The sequence below is a fragment of the Odontesthes bonariensis genome, chromosome 3 (assembly GCF_027942865.1).
Source record: "Odontesthes bonariensis isolate fOdoBon6 chromosome 3, fOdoBon6.hap1, whole genome shotgun sequence".
Taxonomy (NCBI): domain Eukaryota; kingdom Metazoa; phylum Chordata; class Actinopteri; order Atheriniformes; family Atherinopsidae; genus Odontesthes; species Odontesthes bonariensis.
In genome coordinates, this window is record NC_134508.1 from 27,189,481 (window position 1) to 27,213,232 (window position 23,752).

The 23,752-nt window shown below is 41.8% G+C and overlaps 1 protein-coding gene across 1 annotated transcript in view; it reads right to left on the reverse strand.

Moving 5' to 3' along the window:
- The window catches only part of megf6b (multiple EGF-like-domains 6b), a 55,967-nt gene that overhangs the window by 1,844 nt on the left and 30,371 nt on the right, over nucleotides 1-23,752 (reverse strand). The window contains exons 6-36 of the mRNA XM_075461353.1: nucleotides 17,793-17,915; nucleotides 15,767-15,892; nucleotides 14,939-15,061; nucleotides 14,446-14,568; nucleotides 14,188-14,325; nucleotides 12,820-12,942; nucleotides 12,556-12,678; nucleotides 11,195-11,365; nucleotides 10,632-10,763; nucleotides 10,379-10,507; nucleotides 10,136-10,264; nucleotides 9,855-9,989; nucleotides 8,928-9,062; nucleotides 8,714-8,839; nucleotides 8,453-8,584; nucleotides 7,934-8,062; nucleotides 7,697-7,828; nucleotides 6,544-6,672; nucleotides 6,326-6,454; nucleotides 5,897-6,025; nucleotides 5,679-5,807; nucleotides 4,199-4,327; nucleotides 3,946-4,074; nucleotides 2,960-3,088; nucleotides 2,680-2,811; nucleotides 2,466-2,594; nucleotides 2,247-2,375; nucleotides 1,897-2,025; nucleotides 1,670-1,798; nucleotides 870-998; nucleotides 656-784 (exon numbers count right to left, since the gene is read on the reverse strand). Coding sequence (XP_075317468.1) covers nucleotides 656-784; nucleotides 870-998; nucleotides 1,670-1,798; nucleotides 1,897-2,025; nucleotides 2,247-2,375; nucleotides 2,466-2,594; nucleotides 2,680-2,811; nucleotides 2,960-3,088; nucleotides 3,946-4,074; nucleotides 4,199-4,327; nucleotides 5,679-5,807; nucleotides 5,897-6,025; nucleotides 6,326-6,454; nucleotides 6,544-6,672; nucleotides 7,697-7,828; nucleotides 7,934-8,062; nucleotides 8,453-8,584; nucleotides 8,714-8,839; nucleotides 8,928-9,062; nucleotides 9,855-9,989; nucleotides 10,136-10,264; nucleotides 10,379-10,507; nucleotides 10,632-10,763; nucleotides 11,195-11,365; nucleotides 12,556-12,678; nucleotides 12,820-12,942; nucleotides 14,188-14,325; nucleotides 14,446-14,568; nucleotides 14,939-15,061; nucleotides 15,767-15,892; nucleotides 17,793-17,915 — 4,038 coding nt within the window. The remainder of the gene's footprint in view (nucleotides 1-655; nucleotides 785-869; nucleotides 999-1,669; nucleotides 1,799-1,896; nucleotides 2,026-2,246; nucleotides 2,376-2,465; nucleotides 2,595-2,679; nucleotides 2,812-2,959; nucleotides 3,089-3,945; nucleotides 4,075-4,198; nucleotides 4,328-5,678; nucleotides 5,808-5,896; nucleotides 6,026-6,325; nucleotides 6,455-6,543; nucleotides 6,673-7,696; nucleotides 7,829-7,933; nucleotides 8,063-8,452; nucleotides 8,585-8,713; nucleotides 8,840-8,927; nucleotides 9,063-9,854; nucleotides 9,990-10,135; nucleotides 10,265-10,378; nucleotides 10,508-10,631; nucleotides 10,764-11,194; nucleotides 11,366-12,555; nucleotides 12,679-12,819; nucleotides 12,943-14,187; nucleotides 14,326-14,445; nucleotides 14,569-14,938; nucleotides 15,062-15,766; nucleotides 15,893-17,792; nucleotides 17,916-23,752) is intronic.

Genomic DNA, 23,752 nt, shown 5'->3' on the forward strand with positions numbered 1-23,752 from the left:
TTTAAATACAAACCACACCCTTTCATTTCTGATGCACATTCGAATAGACACACCGCTTGAGAAACAGCACTTAAATGCAAATTTATAAAAAAAAAAAAATCAAATTAAGCCAAGAAAAGCTGTGACTTATCTGTGAGTTATCCCAAGTTCACGGCTTGATTATTTCGTAGTCAGAAAAATAACAGATTGTTGTTGAGATGACGGTGCAGATTTTTTCTTGAAATCATGGGATACATCAGGATAATCTGAAAATTTGTGTCTTTGTTCATTTGATCACATCTCAAGATGACAGTAAAAGGATGATGGGGAGGATTTATAAGGTATTAATGTGTCATCTATGTTTGCTTTAGTCATTAGAACAGAAAACATCTTGTAACCAGCACAGAAGAACGGCTCCCACATCTGCTTCAGCTGGCAGCCGCTCAGATAAAACCTAACAGCAGACATTACAGCTTAAGACATGAGGCACTCTCTGTTGGCTATCTGACATTTTCATATTTACTCAGTTGTTAAGCTGCTGTTTCTGCATGCTGGCATACACCACTGATGTCCGATAACTGACAGGAAAACCTTTTGGAAATCATATCCAGTAGTTCTTTTCTTCCCTTTTTAAATTCAGTGACTGCAGTGTGCAGTAAAAAGGATAGAGAACTACCAGTGTCACATCTGGCTCCGGTCTTCCCTGAGGGGCAGAGGCATTTTCCCGTCACAGGATCACACGCAGCGTCTTCTTCGCAGTCGCACACCTCGGCGCAGCCTTGACCGTAGCTGCCCTGTTCACATACTGAGAGGCAGAGGAGGAAAAAAAAACGTCAGTAATCCCGGTATTCTGCCATTATATTGTGGGGGGTTAAACAGATTTGACTAACCTCTGTGGCAGCGGGCTCCATGATATCCTGGCGGACAGATGCACTGGCCCGACACGGGGTGACACGAGGCGCCATTCATACAGTCGCACTGCAGCTGACACAGCGGGCCGTACAGTCCAGGAGGGCAAGCTGGTAGGGAGGAGATTTAAAGTTGACCTTTAAGCTTGTAAAAAGCTCAATTAGTAAACGGCTATAACCCGAGAGTTTAACTGTGACTCCTCGAAAAGAGTTCTCTCCTGTTCAGACGGGGACACGTGGAACATAACTGGATACTGAGCCTCGATACGTTTTTGATGTCTGCTCAGATGTCTGATTTCACACATTTTATCTAACATCAATCATGATGAGAGGAAAACTTTCATTTCCAAAAGTTGAATCAGATCTCTGAGGGCCAGAAGTGTCCACTGGAACTACAGATGTGTGTGTGTGTGGTAACGTATGGTGAGACTGTGGGGGTGGTGGTGTGTTGTCTGCTCGTGCTTCTGGTGCTTTTTGGTGTCTTGTACATTCCACGACATCTTTCGGGTTTTCTTGAGCTAACTTTACTTTATGCAAAGCTGAGTCATGTAGCTGTGGCGACACAACAACAGAGGAGCATGAAAAGTATTTGCAGCGACAGGATGTTGCTGTAGGGTCCATGTTCATCATAATCAAAGAACGCGTCAGCCAGTTCAATTTCTGACTCACTGATGTGTACAAAAGTGGAGGCCTGCGGCACACAGGAGCGCATGGCAGCAGGGTATGTTTGCTCAGACATGATATCAAATCGCTGTTTGTGTGCTTGTCTGTTCACTTCTCACCGTGTTCACACAGATGTCCGTAGAAGCCCGGACCGCAGCGACACGTTCCCATCACTCTGTCACAAGAGCCGTTATTTTGACAGTTACATCTCAGCTGACAGTTGGCACCAAATCCACCCGCAGGACACTCTGACATACAAGACAGGAAGACAAAAATATCAACCTCATGACGTCCCATATTTAGACTCAACACTCCACAGCAGATCCCAGTAATAAAATGTCGTCACCTGTGTTGCAGTGTTCACCAGTCCAGCCCAGAGCACAGGTGCAGTTTCCGGTCTCAGAGTCACACACTCCTCCATTACTGCAGTTACAGCGTCGGGCGCAATCTGCCCCGAACCAGCCTGCCGGGCAGCCTGAGGTGGAACACGCACACACTCAAACTAAACCGAGGAAAACTTCCACAGAAGTAAAAGGTGCATGATAGTTGAAAAGGTAAAAGACAAAAAAAAAGGTCTTATAATATCACAAGTTCACTAACAAATTTGCAAGTGAACAGGTCACCATAACTCACACAGTTGTTGTGTCCTGTTCAGGAGTTCAGAGCTCTAAAGACGCCACGGTAACGAGAGCTCACCTTTTCTACAGTCCTCTCCTGTGCGTCCCGGAAAGCACCCACACCGACCTGTGACCGGGTCATTCTGTGCTCCGTCTCCACACAGCGACATCTGGACACAGTCCACGCCATAACGCCCGGCTGGACACGCTGACACCACAGAAACACACACACACACAGCTCTCACCTAATGCCGTAACAGTCAAATCATTTATTCATCAAAGTCTGAGATGGACCCACTGATGTTGCAGCACGGCCCGATAAATCCTGCTGGACATTCGCAGGCTCCGGTTGAAGGAACGCACTTCCCTCCGTTGTCACACTGACACTCTCGTTCACAGTTGGGACCATAACGACCCTCCTCACAAACTGAAAACAGAGTCAGAAAATTCCCGTTGCTCTAACTCACTCCCTTGTTGTCTTGTTTGTGTATGACACGGCTGTTTGGGCTCACCTTGGTCACATTTGGGGCCGTGGAAACCAGGAGCGCAGTAACATGATCCAGACACCGGGTGGCAGAGCTGGTTAGTCTCCGAGCACTGGCAGACCTGGTTACAGTTCTGTCCAAATGTTCCTGGGAGACAAGCTGACAGAGAGAGGTTCAGCCTTAGCAGTGCGCTGGAGGTGTTTTTCTTTTCTGACTCAAGAGTTTGTATTTTATTGACACTTAAATGAGCTGGTGATACTAATAAAAGCTGCTTCTTATTGAGAGCTGAATGAGGCAGCGGACTCACTCTGTTCACAGCTGCCACCGGTGAATCCAGGACGACAGCCGCACTCTCCAGAGATGTGGTGGCAGGACGTTCCCTGTGCGCAGCTGCAGCGCTGCATGCAGCCCTCTCCATATGTACCCGGCAAACATGCTGGAGGATAGAGGCAGAACAATGCCAGATACAAGTCAATGAGTTAATGAATTATTCTCACCTTTAATCTGACATTGACTGCAGTCAAACCTTTTCTCATAGATCCTAAAGAGGACCAACAAAGGAGGGATCACTCATCCAGGCCAGATATGAAATTCATGCTTCCCTATTGTACTACAGATGGCAACGGGTACAATTTTGTGGGAAAATAATTACAACATCTTGTAAGGTTGATAGGTAATAAGTCAAAAATCTGTATAAAAATTTTATGGTTTTCTTTTAATCCTGCACATGCATGTGGGTTTTTGTAAATAAAACAGTCATTATTAAAATAACTGGACAAAATTACATCGTTTCCATGCTTTTCCCTCAAATGTTCTCTTTTGGCTCCCTGTCTCTTTCTGTTCAATACAATAATGTGCTTATTTTATCTCTAAATGACATTATTACTTTGTGCACAGAAGTACGATATGGCTGCCTTTAGCAGAAGTGACTTTCTCCGTGTGGTTTACATCTGTTTGGTTAGCAAGTTACAGTTCCAAAATAATCATTTTAGATTTTCCTTCATTAGTTAATAATCTGAAAAGGACTCAGGTGTGCCAAGCTTTTATTGTGTTTTTAATGGAGTTAGTTAGATACAAGTTCTGTGTGTATTGTATCGTAATTACAGTTTAACATCATAACATCACAATGGAATTATAATTATTAAATAAAAATACATCACAACATCATTTTGCCATTTTAGCAACAAATCCACCTGCTTAACTCTGACAAAGCGTTTGCTGCAGTCTGACAGCTGAGAAAATAACGTTCTTTGGTGTGAAAATCTAAAGTCCTCCTCAACAGCAGGTTGGTACCTTTGTCACAGAGTTTCCCTCTCCATCCTGGCGGACACTGACACTCTCCGGTCACATGATGACACGAAGCCCCGTGCACACACCGACATCGCTCCTCGCAGCCGACACCAAACAGGCCTGCTTGACAAGCTGCTCGCAGGAAGGTGGACATTAAAATTTATGGTTGACAAAAACACAGAACTGCCATCGCGGCAGCTTCGTTTCCACAGTGCAGCAGTTCACACAAGGTCATCATTCAGACTCAGCGGCTCACCTCTCTCGCAGCGCTGTCCGATCCAGCCGGTACTGCAGCTGCAGCGTCCCGTCTTTCTTTCACACTGGCCGCCGTTTTCACATTCGCACTGCTGCTGGCAGTCCGCCCCGAATCGACCCACGACACACTCTGTGGAAACATGCAGCAGCATACACAAACGCACACATGACAGTATGAGAGGAGAGAAAGAACACAGGAACATGATGATGTGGCCCCCGGACAACAGGGAAACTTGCTCCATCACTGTTCTGCTGAGGTGCGCAGCATATCTTTCTTTTTCCAAATACTTTATAATCAAGCCAAGAACCAGACTGAAAATTAGGGTTAGGAGCCACAGCGTTTGGTAGTAAAGATATTCCTGTGACGAAATTAGAGGTTTCCTGAGAATGGAAGGGGGCGGGGCCGGACAGAGCTCAAGGGGGAAATGTTGTTACAGGCACAGAGGGAGGATAGTGTGAGAAGAAGCTGAAATGTCAATGCCTGTCGACTTTTGCTGAGCAGACTGTTGTGGTGCAGAAACGCACGCACTTCCAGAAAATAACCAGACTTGAGGCAAAAACAAATGAGCTCAGGCTGCAAATTAAACTCAGACTGATTTTTTTCCAGAGTACAGGGAAAATAAACCACAGGCTGCTGCTTTAAAAGTTGACTTCTGGGTTCAGGTGATGCTGTTTCTCTGCTCTTGTCTCCAAAAAAACCACCATCATCATGGCATCACAAAATGAGACGTCTTTGTGTTTTACAGGATGGTTTTGAAGGAGATGAGGATTAATTCAGCATGACTGAATTTAATTCAAATTACAGTGTTTCCCATTCAAGATATGGGTGTGCTGGCTGATTGATTGGTTGGTTTATCTTCTGGTTAGATGCCTGCAGTGGTTGTAGCTTGTGTCAGTTTAAAGAAACTTACTAAAATATTAATTCCTAATGTTGAATCTTGTTTAAAGCTTCACACAAACTGGGTCTGATTACTGTAGTTCTGCTCTTTATTCTCATTGGAACAAAGAAAATTAGATCTGTCTGCAAATATGACGTCCATCCATTTTCTATACCCGCTTAGTCCAATTCAGGGTCGGCGGCAGCTGGAGCCAATTCCAGCTGAGAATAGGAAAATAGAGCTAACAAAAAACACAAAAAAAGAGCACATATAGTAGGATAGTGATAGTTTTTAAAAGGTGTCCCAGTTCAGTTAACGGTCTCTGAGGGAAAACAAAGCAACCATCTGCAGCTGCAGACATTCGTTTTTGGGCATGTGCACTGTTTCCTGTTCCATGACAAATTATTTGCAGCATTTTGGCTACATTCATTTTACCGTCACAATAAATGGTTTACATGAAGTGGTTGAACCTCATTGAGCTTCATGTTTTGGTCAGCATTTTCCAGATTTAGTTTAGATTAGTATCCAGAGTTCAACGTTATTATAAATGACAGCCAAGTACTAAAATAGGACCTTTTTTGTATATAAGACTCTGATTCCTACCCTGTTCGCAGCCTGTGCCCGTCCATCCGCTGACGCATGTACATTTCCCATCAGTCTTGTTACAGGTGGCTCCATTCTGGCACAAGCAGCGCTGCCGACAGTCTGCACCATAAAACCCAGCAGGGCATTCTGGGAGAAAAACACAGACAAACCCCTTTTTGTGACCTCCTCTTTACCTGTAGCATAGGCGATCACTTGTCTCTGTGGTGTAAACTCACCCTCTGTGCAGTTGGGCCCGGTCCAACCTGGCGTGCACACACACTGCCCGCTGGCCGGGTGGCAGATGCCGCTGTTACGGCAACTACAGGTTTGGTTACATCCCCCCCCGTAGAAATCAGCTGGGCATGCTGCCAGGAGACAGACAAACAATATCATTACCTCCTGATGAACTCTGCTGATCAAAAGTGGGAATTCCAGTGTTTGGTAAGTAATACAGGCCGCAGCATGGGGAACATCTAGTTGGTACTTTCTCATGTGTGACTGGTTTGGGCTTTCCCAAATAATCCTGAAACCTAGAACCTTTATTTTGTTCTACTTTGAGTGAGACTTTGACAGATGCTCTCTCTGATGTGAAGCTGCTACAGAAACGTCCTGATACAAACCATCTGAGCCCCTAATGACACCTTCTTTCAACACGTGTCACTCACTCAGGTTGCAGAATGGGCCGATCCAGCCGGCAGGACAGGCGCAAGCACCGCTGACGTGATCGCAGCTCCCACCGTTCTGACACAAACATTTGTCCTGGCAGTCTAAACCGTGGAAACCTTGAGGACACGCTGAAACACACGCGCACACACATGAGAAGCTCCATGTTTTACTGTACGTTCAGTGAATTTTGGCATAAAAATCAAGCAGCTTCTCTTACGTTTTTCACAGAAGGTGCCTGTCCATCCCAGCTGGCACGTACAAGCTCCACTCACATGGTCACACAACGCTTTGTTTTCACACTGACACTGATGGCGACAACCGAGACCAAACCTACCTGCTGGGCACTCTGAGGGAATATCACACACATCAGAACACAGTTGATAAAAATAATCAAAGTGAAAAAGTGAAAAATTCCAACATTTTGCAACAACAAATATTAAGCTGAACAGCAAAAACATTCTGTGGGGCATTTGAATATTTGTGGTGCCCTCTGGTGGCAGATTTTAGAATATCAGCGGCACACAATGACAGGAGGAGCTGAAAGAAAAAAACATTCGCTTTCCACCAATTTTTGGTGGAAAGCAAACACGTCGCTGGTTCGGTTTTCCCCTTTTCAGTCAGTCAATTTGTCATCAGTAGAAAAATATAGACACTAGAGACTTGCACTGCAATGAGAACTTTCACTATCTCCTTGAATGCCTGTGTTCACATTTTGTCAACAGGACAGCATCACAACTGTGCAAGATGCAATAACGTTTTTAATTAAAAAATAACTATGGCCCAACTAAGAAGTGAGTAAAGGTCACTAGGAGAAGGGGGGCAGAGCAGCCAGGTGACTCTGTAAAGTCAATATAGAGTCAGATCTAGAAGTACTTGGACGGGGATAAATATTGTGTAATTTGGCTTCGGTATGCCACCACAATGGATTTGAAATTAGACTGTAATAAAGATGTGATTGCAGTGTAAACTTTCAGATTTAGTTCAAGGGGTTTACCAAAAATACATGTGAAAGAATGCGTTGACATGATCGGCATTAATTCCCTGTTACAGGAAACATTTAAAGTTTCAAATTTCGGGGAAATACTCTAAACTGTACATTTAGAGCTATTTCTTGATCCTTAAGACTTGTATTCTTTAATGGCATTATAGTCCACAGACCTTCATCTCTGAGCTAAACAGTGTTATTAAAGTGAGTCTGATAGAGTATAACCTTATATGATTATTTTACAGTCACAGAATTGAATTGCCACAACTGTCAATGAATATGAACAGAAGTTAAGTTATGATGTGATCCATTTTTCAAGATCTTAACATCACAGCAGAATGAGTCCTGCTGGTGTTCAATGCCATATCACCAACACATAACATACTCTGATGGCAGTGCGGCCCAGTGAAACCAGCCTCACAGTTGCACAGGCCCGTCACAGGGTCACAGCTGCTGTCTCCATTTCTGCAGTTGCAGGTTTCTGCACAGTCAGCTCCCCAGTGTCCTGCATCACAGGCTGCAACACGAAGTGTGCAAGTATCAGACACATCAAAGAAAATCAGCTGTAACTGCACATGTTTACATCTGCAGGGGTGACTCCTGTTTGCAGCATTTTTTTTACCTTTCCTGCAGCTGTGACCAGTCCAGCCAGGAGCACAGCTACACCGCCCGCTCACTGGGTCACAGCGAGCATTGTTCTCACAAACACATTTCATCTGGCATCTTTGACCAAAACGTCCAATCGGGCACGCTATAAACGAAAAAAACCCACAAACATCAAAATTAATCTATCGTGACAAACTCCACCAGACTGCATGTGAAGCACAACAATTTCCCATGACAGTTTCTGCTCTGTGATTCATCCGTCGAGTAAAGCCTTGAAGAGCATTCGGGTGATATGGAATAAGAGCTTCTTTTCCAATTAAATGAAAAAAATTAACATTGGAGGCAGCTGAAGGATTTTAATTAATTACCTCTGAGAAAAACTTCTCCTCTGTCTTCCAACATGCTGCTTCATTTCACATCCAAACTGCATCACCTCAATATTCCACAGTGCTGACATCCTTCTCATCTGGTGGACTGTTTAATGCATGTTGCTATGGAAACCTTGTAAAAAAAATTGCCCACTCCTTTTACTCACAGTTTTGACAGAGTCTTCCCATGAATCCTGGAGGACATTTACACGATCCGTTGTGTTTATCACACACGCCGCCATTCTCACAAGCCGGGCAGGTTGCTGTGCAGCCGGGACCCCAGAAGCCCTCGGGACACACTGAAAGATTGATAATTCTTTACAGCTGTTATCATGTAAAACTATCATGTAAAAGCTTAAAAAAAATATATATATATATATATATATATATATATATATATATATATATATATATATGTCTGCACTCACCGTTCTCACAGTTTTGTCCAAAAGTGCCAGCCGGACAACGGCACTGTCCTGTCACTTTGTCACATGGGGCACCGGTGCAGTTACAAGGCTGGACGCAGCCTTCTCCAAACCTTCCTTCTGGACACTCTGACAGAGGACACACCCAGGGCAAATATTCATCAACACAGGATGCCAATGAGGGAACACAAATAAGCCCACCTATCCACTCATCTACCTTGGTCACAGTTCTCGCCATGACGACCAGGAGAGCATTTTCTTTGGCACTGTCCGCTCACATGATCACAGGACACCCCTGGTGGACAGGCACACTTCTTCTCACAGCCGGCTCCATAATTACCAGGTCTGCATTCTAGAGACAGAACGGAGCACTCCAATTACCACCTATAGAATAGTGTCATGAGAGCCTGGGCACAAAACTCTCCTCCTTACCCTTGTTAGAAACAAAATAGACAAAAACACTGTATCAATCCGTCTTACCCACTTTGTAAATATGTGAAAATGGCTGCGATTTCAGGGGACGTTATTCTCCGTATAACCGTATTTTGGGTGGCCAAATTGCTGTGGAAGGCCCAGATTTTCCATTGTCACATTTGTGAAGTATGTGTTTGTCTGTTCCTTCAACTTCTCCAACTTCTACACCCACTTCACACCACGATTGCCAAGGTGTGTGGAGGAGAACATTTGAATGTCACTTTTTTTTTTTTTTACATTCTTAACACTATTTCTGACACTTCTCATGTTAACGTAGCAACAGCCTGAATGCCACCCAGGAGAGGCTGAAAATGCACCCCTCCATAAAGTGGGATCAAGCATCCAACCCTTTGTACTGTTGCATGTGTTTGTTTTGAATGTTTTCAAATGTTTGTTCAATTTTCTTGTATTATTTATTCATTACACACATTTGACTTTTTTCAAGTGCCATTTATGTAGATATTTGCATTGCAGTGCCCATGGACATTAAAAGAGCATTAAAAACTATTTGATATTTTAGCTTTTTTTCTTTTGCCTGTGGATGCATAACCTTATGCATGTGTCAGGTGTCACCAGATTTAGTCTGTTTTCAGGATGATATTTTACATAATCTTTGAAAGTTGAAAACTAAATACTATCTCAAAGCAGAATGAAAGGTACATGTTCTCACCTTCGTTGCAGGTGTTGCCCCGATAACCAGGTTTACAGACACAGGTGCCATGACGACGGTGACATTCCTGAGTGTTTTTCTGGTCACACTGACATTCCTTGGAGCAGCCGGGTCCGAAAGTCCACTTCGGACATGCTGAAGATGGAAAAGAAGAGGATGAGATGTGGAAGATTTCATGTCATGGTGCAGAGAAACCATCTGATATGACATCATCAAGTTAAAATTGTTCTTATAATTTGTAGCGTCTGACATGAGAGTTGAGAAGCTACTAATGTACTCACGGAGGTGACAGAAGCGTCCATAGAGTCCAGGATCACACAGACAGGCTCCGTAGGTCCGGTGGCAGCGGCCGTTATTGGCACAGATGCACTTCTTGTTGCACTGTTTCCCATAAAAGCCTTTAGGACAACCTGGACAAAGAGAAAACATAATAACCGCTTCAACCCTGCAATGACTCAGTCGTATCTTAGATACTTTCAATGAAAATTATTGAACCGCTGTCTGTAAAAAGGGAGGCTTCTCACCATCCTGGCACATGTCTCCACTCACACCAGGAGGGCAGCGGCAGCTTCCATTTACGGTATCACAGCTGGCACCGTTTTTACACTTACAGGGGAGGGAGCAGTTTTTACCAAAATAACCCTCAGGGCACGCTGTAAGATAGAAAAATAAATCACAGTTAACACATGTAACTCTGAAGAGAACCTGGAATGAAAGTAACACACAGGTGTAGGCTGGTATTTGTGTGTAAGGAGTGTGTGCTCGGTCACTCCTCACTCTGGTTGCAGATGAAGCCTGTCCATCCATCAGGGCAATCACAGCCACTTTTCCAAATATTGCATTTTCCCCCATTGGTGCAGTCGTCGCACGTCAGGCTGCAGTCGCTGCCAAAAGTGTCATCCAAACACACTGAAGACAAAAGAATAATCACATGGCTCAAGTAACTGACTACAATCACATTCATAACTAGTCAAATTTAAGCTTAGATTTTCTTATAGTTGTCCTTACTGTGACATTTAACTCTCACAGACATAATATTTTGCATGTTCAACAAGTGCTTCCATCAAGTTTGAGTACCACAAAGCAGAGCCTTGACTCCCTGCTTCAGACTCAAACCATTTGCCAGGCCACATAAGCCTCAGCGTGCCAGAAAAACTGTTGTGGTTTATTGGTATGTACGAACAGTCTGGGAGCATGAAGCAAAGTGATTAACCCCCAACGTGTGGTCTGCTTCTGCTTTCACTAAATGAGTCTGTCAGACTGCTTCACTGGAGACAGGTAATCAGATACAGGTTTCCTGTTAATGATAATGAGTCATTAATGGCTGTGAGGGAACCCACCAAATTTCTCTGCCAGGTTGCTCTCAGCCCTCAGCTCCCCCTCATCATCTTCGTAGTCATCAAAGCGCTCCAGTGGCTGGCCATAGTCCTGCAGCAAGGTGAGCTGAGGGCGGGAAAGAGGCAGCTCAATGGTCCCTCCGCTGGAGAGGGCCTCAATGGCACCTTCAAGTGCTGCAGTGGGAGAAAAGATATAAACGTCACATATTACCCAGACTGTATATGTATCATTTGTTGCACAGATACACATTTCCAAATTTTTTCTTCAAAACAAGTGAAAAAAATGTCTTCAATAATCAAATTCATACATTTTTCAACTCTGGATGAAGGCAAGACTGTGAACTGTGTACATGTTGACTGGCAAAAAGTCAGCCCACAAGTTTGACTGTATGGACATAATAAATTCAAATTTAAATTTAAATTCACATGAGTGGATGCTCAATATGTGTTTCTTATTTATGAGCACAAAGACGCACAATCACTCCAATTCATGGAGATTATCAAACTGACCTTGGCATCAAGATATATTCAAGAGACGTAGTAACGCACCCGTTTGGATTCAAAGACGAACACAATAGAGGTGACAAACTTATTTGAAAAATCAGCACTTGAAGTATTTTTTTCTGACAAAGGAAATTAATTCAACAAATCGTTTTAGACCACAACAGAGCAGTATGGGGTGAGCTTACACCAAAACTCAACAGGAAGCTTTGAAACTAAATTTCGAATATACTGTTTACTATTCTAACATTTCTTCTGAGAGCTTTTTCAAAATAGTAAAGATGGGTCACATAAGCATTTGGCTTTTAGCTTTACTAATATCATTATAATATTTAATTCCTCAGATGAAAAAAATGTCACCCTTTAGTTTGATTTTTGGTCATCGGTCACTGAAACCTTAAAGAGGGAATACTGGCAAATGTGTTTTTAAAGTGTTATTTATTATCCCTGTTCACTTACAGTTACAAAACACATTCATGTAGCACTCTTTAGATAACATACATGCACTTTTTCAGTTGGCGGTGCTGAATCAGCAGTGCATGTGGGAAAGGGGCTTATTTTACATACACATTCACACAAAGATGAGCACATCAGAAGCAATCAGGATTGAGTAACTTGCCAAAAGACACTTGAACATGCAGACTGGAGGAGTCAGGGAACAACGACCTTTTGATTAGTTGTCAATCCCCTGCGTGCACATGAGAAACTACATTCTCTTACGTTTCTTACTCCTGACCCACCTTCTTTCTCCAGTGTAAAAATAAATTTGATGCTGGCTGGCTGTACTTTTTGGCACACATTTGCCAGATTTCTGCTGTAAATTCCCATCGCACACATTTTTCAACATGATTGCTGACACTCACAGATGCAGGATTGCCGGTCCTCGTCCAGCCGAAAACCTCGGCGGCAGAAACACTGGAAAGAGCCTGCATTGTTCTGGCAGGTGTGATCACAGCCACCGTTGGCTGCCAGACACTCATCCACATCTAAACAACACAAACACAACCCTGAGTCACAGGCTTCTGCAACATCAAGCGGTGAAGTTGAGAAAAGTCAATACAACCACATGGTGCTCGACAAAACAAACACTACACTGTTTATATGTTTTAAATGAAGGTTAAACATACCGTCACAGCTACAACCATCTGAGTTGAGCCTGTATCCTGCTAAGCAGTAGCATTCATAACCCCCGGGGTAGTTGGTGCAGTCCTGCTCACAGCAGGAGCTCTGTTCTCCACACTCATCAACATCTGCCAAACACAACAAGCAGGACGACAAAAACTATGATCCAACTGCAGCGATACGCTTCACGGTTCACTGACTGAAACTTTTTCTGAGATGATGTAAACTGTGCTGATTTAACAGCCAATTAAGGTTAAGTTACATATAAAGAACAATACTGTAGAGCTGAACTTCTACTCTTCCCCCAATAAACAGTGACTTAAATCTTTAAATGTTCACTTGTTTTCTGACAACATAAACTTCAGCAATTATCCTTCGACTCCTGACCATAAAAACATTTTAGCTTAAGCACTACAAATCCCTTAAGTGCTAAAGGATTTTTGTGAGCATCTCTTAAAACCCTTTTTATGTACTTCAGGAACCATGCATTATTACAGCTGCAGTTTCACAACTACAGCTGTAATAATGAAAATGTCATAAACCAATATATCAAAAGAACATAGAAAATATACAAAGTGTTGAAAGCGATTTCATGAAAAATGTAAGCTCATTTTGAATTTGATGGCCACAACAAGTCTCAAAAAAGTTGTGACACTGTGTAGCGTCCTATCTTCTGCAAAGTTGATCTGTTATTTTACCTCATTCTAATGAAGAAAAAGGTTGATTTCTTGAGATAATGATATAAATTAAGCTATTATCTATCAAGACTTGATATCGAGATAACAACTTAGAAAATCAATCAAAGACAATGAAGCAAATTAAGTTGTATCCATTAAGACACAGAATCTGCTGCTGGCTTCCATAAGGGGCGAGTCATTGGAAAATAACAACACAGGAAATTATTCTTGAATGAGCCATCTCCCCGACGAACAGTCTGGTTTTATCCAGCTGTTACAAATAAACTGGTTACTGGTGAGGGTGTGCTAGTTTGGCTCCAAACCATTTATGTAATAGAAGCTATAAATAACTCTCTAGTTCATAAAACTATAAAACATTATAAAACTTTTCACTGCTGTGAGCACCAAACCAAAACCAGACACTTTAACGGTGAACGCATGAAGTTCATCAATCAGAATTATTTCAGTTTTTTACTGAACTCTTGTTTGAAGTTTAGAACATATGGATGCTTTACAAGTTTAGAAGCTGAAACTGTAAATAGAAAACAAGCTGGTTAACAAGCACCAGTTTGCCAAAGCACTATTTCATAAAACCCTGAAAACTGACTAAAAATTGATTTAGTACTGTAGTTTATGGAGAATCTGCGTGAAAAAGTAATGTGTCGTTATGTCAGTGTGGATGCATCAGTCTCTTACCAACACAGGTTTTTAGGTCATCATCTAGCCTGTAACCATGGTTACAGGTGCAAACAGGCCCGCTGGTTGAATGCTGGCAGTGATGTGAACATCCACCGTTGTTGTTCTCACAGCTGTTCACTATCTCCATTTCAATTCCTTCAGTTTACAGTGAGATCAAAATGTGTATCAGCATAAGCATTAACATACTGTATATTTTATAAGCTCAGCTTGAGGTTTTAAACAAGTAACAATACTGAGGTGAGGACTTAAACTGACTGTAACACTTTTTTCCATCAGCTCCCAGCTCATAGGCTGCATTGCAAACACAAGTGTAAGAGCCCAGAGTGTTGTGGCAGCCGTGAGCACAGTTGGCCTCTTCAGTCTCACACTCATCGATATCTGGGGAACAAAGTATTTCAAAAAGAATAAATACTGAACTGTGGGAAGACATGCATCTGGCCTGTTCAGGTTCAATGACATTTGTAATGTGTTTCTCACTAAACAAGTCACTTTCAGTGCCAAAAATCTATTATTTTCACAAAAATAGCTGATCCTGAGGATTAAGCATTTACAATTTTCTTTGCGTTGACAGAACCGTGTTACAACAGGGTCCATTGGGTCCATTGCGCGGCTGTTCTGAAGCTTTTCACAGCCTCAGATGGTCTTTTTCAACCACTGACACTTGTGTTCTCCTGTTTTCTCCTAGTTTTACTTCAAGATGCATTGATATCACTAATAATATTTAAAGTTTGATCACTGATGAATTTACCTTCACAGGTTTTCCCATCTTCAACAAGCGTGTAGCCAACCTTACAGTCGCAGTGAGCCTTGCCACCATCAACTCGACACTCATGCATGCAGCCTCCATTCTGATCTGCACACGGATTCTGCACTGTAACACAAAACAGTACACACTTAAAACAAATCCACACGGCGAAGAGTGCTTGAGGCACAACAGTAAACTGTAAAACTTGACTGCTCAACATCCTAATATACAGCATGTGGAGAGCTGTAAATCCACCCTTCCCCTTCACCTCCACCTCATCTTTACCGCTCTCTCTGCACAGGTATGTGTGTGTTTAACTTGTGTAAGCCTGTCTGGCATCTGGGATGAGAACCTTTAGCTCTGCAAAAAAATTAGAGGAGGCTGTTCACAGCCAACAATTACAAAGTAAAAGCTTCTGCAAGACAGTAATTTAAAATACATATATGTATAATTCCCTACCTCTGGAGAACCGTACTTGACTGCACAGCCTCAGAGATTTGAAGAGATTAAAAGAAGCAAGGACATCAAAACACAAATTAAGAAAAAAAACACAATGAGGACGGCTGTGACTCATTTCAGCTTGATGTTTTATCCGATGAATGACAGTTAATCACATTCCAGCTCAGACATCCTGTAAGATAATTACATTTGGCAGCAGATGCAGCAAATGTGTTTTTAATGGTATGATCTAATCTTCAGAATCACACCTTTGTCATCTCACAGAGCTCTCAGCTTTCTAGGCGCCCTTTCCTCAGCAAGATATCCACAAATTATTCCTCCTTTTTGTCTTCTGTTACATGCTCTTGTGTATTTGGAAACATGGATACTCACATTTACAATGCTTGCCATCCTCTGCCAGCGTATAATCTGGCTTGCAGCGGCAGCGGAAATGAGCAGCAGACTGCTGCACACAATAGTGTTCACATCCCCCATTGCTGATGGCACAAGTATGGACAGCTGAAAAAAAGGACAAAGTTAACGAGATACAGGGTCACTAAGAGAAAAATAAGGCATCTGAACAAATCAAGTGACAGACTGAAATATCCCATCTACAGAAATCTAGAGAGGCCATATCTGATATATTAACATTCCTGCAGACGCACCGACTACCTCAGAGGATTGCTATGCTGTGAGCCTTGAGAGATCCATCACAATAAAATGGCCAAAAATCACAGAGAGCCTTGAATGACAGGGTGCCTGTGGTGGACATACACTCATGTGCTGATGAGGTTGAGTGAAGTTGAGCTCAGCAGTCTTTCCAGCCAGTGTTTCTCCTCTTTGAAGCAACAGATGGATTTGAATCTCTTCAGAGAAAATAACAGGTAGAGGCCAAACAGCCTGGTGCTCTCAAAGATGGTGTTATTCATTCTCAGAGACTGGAATCAAGATCCATTCATCTCAAGTGCATGTCAAACCACAATGGACTTTCAAGCTCAAATATTATGCAGCTTCATGCTAAGTGTGTGGGATACATCTGACCTCAACTGGCAGATCGAGCTGGATAAGATATGCAAATTTGAGACAGAATTGAGACGAGGACATCCAACTCTGTGCTTCTTGGTGTGTTGTCCTTTATGTATTCAAGCTGTTGCAACATAGAGCAAACTACAAAATCTCATTTTAGTTAAAAATAGGAGAAGCAAGATTCCTGCATTCACATATTTAGCATCAACATGAGCTTCACCTGGACTGAGTCTACATGCACAGTGTTATATTTATCAGTCAATTCTTCATGCAACAGCTGTCAAGCAAAAGCCTCTCAGGGACAGATGGGTCCCTGCTAATATATCTACTCTAGAAGACATGGAACAACTTTTCTTTATGAAGCCAAGACAAGCATGATGATTTACACTGTCAGTGTCAGACAGGACTCTCTGTATCCATTCCTGTCCGTAGAAACCAGAGCCAGCTTTAAACTCTTTTTCTTCAATCAGCCATTTGTGATAAACCCAAAGCAAATGCATCTGCTGTGACGGGAATTACATACAGGCAATGAGTGAATGCTGTAGAGTTCACGTGATGGGACACCACTTACATTTGCTTATGTGAGATTCAGCACATGAGCAGTATGTGATGATGGCTCTATTTATTTTTAAAGACTATAGTTTTGTACTTTATAATTGCTAATATTGGGTACTTTGCTATAAATGACAACTCGGCAAAATAAACATGCTATTTGGATTGAGGTGCTCTGGACAAAACACTCTCCAGTTCTAACTCTGTGTTCTGGTGCAATCAATCACAGCAGTCAAATATCATCGGAAGAGTTTTGCTGAGTCGTGGACTTTCAAAAAGCACTTTAGAGTTCGTAATGTAACATAGGAGATTAACAGCAGCCACTTGGGTCAGTGTAAGTTTCTGTTCCTTCTGTGTTTTTTTTCATCAAATCTTTAGATCTTTAGACATAATAATTCACTCAATTTGTAGATATTCATGGATAACCTATTTTTATCTGGCCAAATCCTGTAGCAAAAAGGGATTGATGCCAAATACAATACAATTAAATAACAACATGAAGGCGGAGATCTTGTACACAAAACATCAGACATGCATCCATATGTACTTCTTCCCCAATGAAGCTGCTTATTGAGTGCCTTATGCTTCAACAAATCTATACCTTTCCTGTAAAACAGCAGCTGGTAAGTTTTTTTATGCATTTTATTGTCACACACACTTTTGATTAACAAGCAAATATTCCATTTTTACAAACTCTGTGCCATGAACACACACCCCCCCCCCCCCCACACACACACACACACACACACACACACACACATTTTGTGTATAAGTGCATGTTTTTTTTTTTTTTTCAGCTCCTGCAGAATGAGCCCTGCCACATCACTATCACTTTACTCACCAAGGCAGGTGCGGCCGTCCACATGAAGGCGAGAGCCAGGGTGGCATTCACAGTAGTTGGAGCCCCTGGTGTTAACACATTTGTGCTGGCAGCCTCCATTATGGACCTGGCATTCATCAATATCTGAGGGGAAGGAGGCAGAAAGAAAAACAATGGGGAAAAAAAATTGGTGCAATTTCACAAACTCCTCTCGAACTGAACCGTTAGTACAAGAGCTACCAAGCTGCAAGGGTCATTAAACTATGCAATCTTTAGGATAAAGAAAAGCGGAAATGATGGATGAGAAGGGGAAAAGAGTATTACACAGTAAGTATATCACAGCTCAAAAAAAAATATATCCCATGTGGTAACAACTACTGAACATTTAAAACCCAATTTAACTTCCTCCACCCCTTGTCAAAGTCCCCTGGGTGAGCAAACATATGGAAAGTTAAATCAGAGGATGCCAAACACATTCCACTCAGCCGAGTGTGTCCACTGTAAACAAATAAAGAAGCGGGTTCTTTATCTGAGAAACGTTGCGGTGAGTGAAACACGACGCCTCACTGAAGGCAGATTTCTAATGAAACAAATCATGTTCCGAGACACTGCTTATTTCAGGGTCAAAGACTAATAAATTGTTTTGAGGGTTTCACAGCAGACCCCCTGTGAGATCTGAGCTGATTTATGAAGCCTGCCTCTGTTTAGACTCCTGCTAACAGCCTGTCTGCTGTGATTCAAGATAATTAGGACATTAAGTCAAACCACCTCACCTCCACGCTGATAACAAGTCGCCAATTTGTTTCAACAATGTTAAAATGATCACAATGGAGTTTGTGGAAATGTAACTGAATGAAAGAGATGTGACGCATTATAAAGGTGAGAGTGAAAATGTTTTGGCTGCGGGCAGATTTCTGTAAAAATAGCTTACACTTCATAAAATACTATTAGTCAGTCCCAAGTTAACTGCCTCACTGAGACATGTGTTGTTCAGAGTATAGTCCTGACCCCAGGCAGCTATTTTCTGCAAGAAACTATTCCAAGAATTCACTGAAATTCCTGCTCAATAAATAACCTGATTGCCATCATAACTACAGAGAAAAAAAAAACTTGTATTTCATCATTTATTTTCACTGATGATTCACTCAGTGATGATTAGGATAAATCTTTACCACACCAAATGTCTCATCATAAACGCTTACGACTGCCCATCATCAAGCGTTGCATCCGTGTGAATCCTGAGACAGCGAGTGTGGAAACTAAGCAATGGATGAACACAAGAAGGCTGGATTTTATTAAATATGTTAGATTTAACATGACAAAGGCAATTTTATTATTTGGATGAGACAACAGGGAATTAAAGCATGAGCCTTGGGGACAATCGCCCTACAGAGTGAGCTGAAGCTAACCGACTCTGGTCACTGACAGTCTTACTTGTTCGTCTCTAGCAATGTAGACAAACACAATAGCGTTATATAACGTGAAAAGTTGAAGTGAAATGTTCATGAAAAGGTAATGCTACGAGTTAAAAGTTGTGTATCCTGCTGGTGAAGACAAAAACTCCAACGAGTGATGCAGAGATTTGAAAATATATATTGAAATAAATATCAATTTCTTTGAAAATCAGAAACAAGCCAAGTTTAGTGTCCTTTTTTTACCCAATTTATTTAAAACCAAACTTGGTAACATACTTAGACATTTAGTGGCTAAAATGTACTCTGAGCACAACGGTAACACTGACGTGACTGGTCATGAGGTGAAAGTGAGTCTACTATTCACTCTTTTCTATTTTTGCTGCGAAACAATGTAACACCCTGAAGACCTGAGAAAAGTGGCAGAGGCCAGCTATAAAAGTTCTGATTCACCCCGACACCTGACCCCTTTCACATTTCCCACAGCGAAATGTATTTCACAGAGTGAAAATATTGATTATGGCAGCTCAAGTATTACTTTTTGTGGTGTCTAAAGAGAAATAGAATGAATCTGTGACTCTGTATAACCTCAAGAAAGAATCTTGGCGCCCGAAGAGGCTGTATCACGTTTTGTGGGATGAGGCTTATTTCTGGATCTGAACCCCACTGTGCACAATAAAAATCATCACATCCATGTCCATTCATGTGGCTACAGTATGTGACCTGCAATCTACAGATAAATCAGGTCTTTACAAGGCCCAAAGTCTCTCACCCCTGACATTATAGCACATGATGGAGGAAAAGTAGGGTTGTAAAGCATGAGAGCTTAGCAGTTCATGTGGTACATTAAAAACAGATTCTGCACTTTATAATAAAATAAAGGACAGGATTAGGATGAGGACAAAAATGCAGGGCATGAGAATAAAGACGCACATTTTCATGCATAACGGTTCCTGTAAAACCTTTGGCTAAACCTATCTTCTCACAGTATTATCCCACAGCATCTTCAGATTTAGTCTTTGGAGCAGAAACAAGCTTCTAAACTTTCCTTCTCTTCGTCTCCTTGCTGCCAAATTTAAGCTTCACTTCATCCAGAAAAGCTGGCTGGAGCCATCCATTCATTTTTCCATCAATGCAGCACGCCGTCTCTTGGTTTGGTTTTTCATCTAACGAGACCAGCGCTGCTGAGCTGATGTTGCTCTGTTGACTGCAGCTCACAGTCAGCGGATCCCCTCCAGCTTGCTTTCCACATCCAGAACATGATCCCTGGCAAACTTGAGCCAAGGCCTCAGAAGCTGCTGGCTTTTGTGGCGAGTACATTAATTTGCTGCCCACAGCACACTCTTCGTCTACATGGAAAACTATTTCATGTCAGCTTACAATAGTCAATTTGTTTATTGTGCACAGGAGATAAATCATTTCAGAAAAGTCTTGCCCCATCTCCAAAAAAGAAAAAAAAAAACGACCAGGGGGAATGTCAGCAATATGGTAATAAAAAATGTAAAATGTGTTTCATAATGCGCATTTATCCCTGAGAACTTTAGTCCTGCCAAATGTGAAAATAAATATTCAGTTGTAAGAATACTGACATAATGGGCTGAGATAGTATCTGGCATGAAGCCCTGTTTGGGTTTAGCATTGCACAGCATCTTTCATGATTCATAGTGCAAACATAATAATAATAATGATAATCTCCCCTCCTCTAACCTGACATAGTTACCTGAGCAGCGACAGTGAACACCGCAACGCAGACACTCGTTCCTACTTTGTCCCCAGAAGGAATTAACTTTGAGTCAAAGTCACAGCGTGAAATTATGACCGTTAATAAACTCTTATGACTCAGCTGTTGATCCTGCAGCATTTTGGGCTGTGATATCATCACTTACCTGGTGCCAGGTAGCCGAGATTGTAGCCATGGTTTCCATGGTAACAGTGAGGTCTATAGCAAATCCTTCTATAGTAAATATGTGGGTAGTTTGCAGCCAGACATGCTTCAATGACCACGAGAGAGAAAATCCACCATAATGATCCCAGAGCCATGGCCGAAGTACGACTCAAACACAAAACAATGAACACTTCTCCAGTAAAGATTCCTGGTCTGGAATAAAGTGTTGAGTTCTTCTTATTTGCTGTGCTTCCTTCCCTCCATCTCCTTTTCTGTTTCACCCTCCCATCCACCAATGTACCTCACATATAAAGATCCTCCTCTTTCGTCTCTCTTTTTCCCGGTTGTCCTCACACTTCCCTCTCACTGCCAGCCTTTACTCTCTTTTTCACAAAAAAGAAGTGTCAAGTGCTGTATGAACTACAAATAGATGTATTTTCCTTACTGGGCCACTGTATTTGACTGTTTCTTCAAAGAATATCATGGGATTCAAAGTAAGGATTTATGAGGGCACATACCTAAGGTGCTAAAGAACAAAGACTAAAGGATGTGCTGTCTATATTCTTCTTTTGATATTGACATGAATAAAAAAAGAAAAAGAAAATGCCACTAAAGGAATGCCAAATTTGATAAGTGCCAGAAGACAAATTCTATATTTTAATCCAAACATCTGAGAAAGGAATGAGCTTTACAGTGAAATAATCTATTCAGGAGCTTAGCACTATGCTCTCTCATCTGTTGCCAACACTCAACTCAGCAGCAGGACTACAGCAGCACTTTACTGAACTTATAAAACTGTAAAATGCATGCTCAACATCTGAAGAGAAATGGCCTGTAGATAAATGTCCCACGGAGACCTCTGCAAGATTCAATGACCGAAAGCTCAACATTTATGACTTTTCTTTCTTTCTTAAAGCCTCCGTAGCACACAGGCGTACTCAAGCTCAGACTCAGACCAGCAGCAAAAATAATAGTTTTTGTGACAGCACATACGAGCGCATTTACAGCCCTGCACGCACACACAGTCTGCCTTTCAGGGGTGAAGAAGAAACAAATACCTGTTGATTTTGGTTCCTCATTATCGTGACACGTGCCAGGCACTGGCAGAGCTTCATGCTTGTAATGGCCTGAGCTGTAAAGTCTGTTTGACACGACGGCAAATGTTCACACTGCTACACTGCCCTCAGCTTGACAGCTGTTACTGTTGGCCTCTTCTGTTTTGACTGACGTCATTCGTGTCAATGCTTCAAATGAGTCCAACAAAAGCCATAACTAAAAAGAATTTTTGCCGGGAGCCCCAGAGGAAGTCAGCACGGGGAATTAAATTGTAAAATCTGAAATATTTTCTATTTGCACAAAACAAAAGTTGTTTTTGTTCAATTTGTTCCCTGCCAAATACTAACATCCCACATTGAAGTTCCACATTGGAAAAATATACACAGCCCCAAGGACAGGGTTCCCCATAGTATAGTGCATAATGTGCCTATGTAGAGTCCAACTAAGACTTATTTATCTTTTGAGCTAACTGCATTGAAGTTGTCTCCCAACTACACTAAAGAGCTCTGCTCTGTACCCCTCTATGTAAAAGCAGAAAGCAGATCACTTTCTGCAGACACAGCACCACACATGCACATCTAACTTAAACATCCACAACGTCAAAAACTTCCAGCCAGCTTCTTTTACCACTGTTAATATTCCTGCCAATTACAGACAATTAGGGCATTAATACCGCGGGTAGCCGTTTCCTCCAACAACCACACCAATGGCAAAGGGCAGGGAGCTATGAAAGCCAGCTGTGGCAACGTTCACATCAGCTCTCCTAACAACCATGACCTGGATCAGATCTCTCACTGGGTTCCTCCCGCAGACAGCTACAATCTTTCCTCCAGACTTGGCTTCTGCACAGAGGAATCATTACTCTGATTAAACCAACCAGTCACGGAGATTCCCCAATTACAAACATCAAACTATGATGGAGCAAAAGAAAATCTCATGGGAAAATGCTGGGAAAAAGCTCTGTTTTGGTGAGCGGAGATTGACAGTAGACACATAGATATACTTTCATCCACAGATACTTGAGTCATGAAATAGCTGCAGCCAAAATAATTCCAGTATGAAGAGTTAAAAGCATCTGATGCTGAGGCACATTTGAGTCAAAATTATGTGAGTGAAAATTGAGTGAAGGGGCCACATAAACATAAGAAAATAAATACAAAATAAAGGGTAGTGTTGCAGAAGTTGATCAAAGTAAAGATATTAAGAGTGGGGTGAGATTTTTGAAAGCAATACAAGATTCTCCTAAATTGCTCTCGGCCACTCTGACAAAAGACTAAAAAAAATACTAAATTGTTGTTTGTTTGTTTGTTTTTTGCCAAGATATATATATATATATATATATATATATATTTTATTTTATTTTATTTTTTTTTTATGTGAAAACCTTAATATTAAAGGGTTGATTTGGATTGCTGAAAGAGGGTTTGTAAAGCTATTCCATGTGATTATGCAGTCTATGGTGTGTGGCATATCTAAAAAAGGACAACTGTGGCTGGTTAAGTGACACATTTTGGCTGTTTTTAGAATATACATTCTAAATACAATAAACTTAAAAACAATATACTAATAACAATACACTTTACTCCCTGAAATACCGAACTAGTTTGTCTCCCACTGCCTCAATCTCT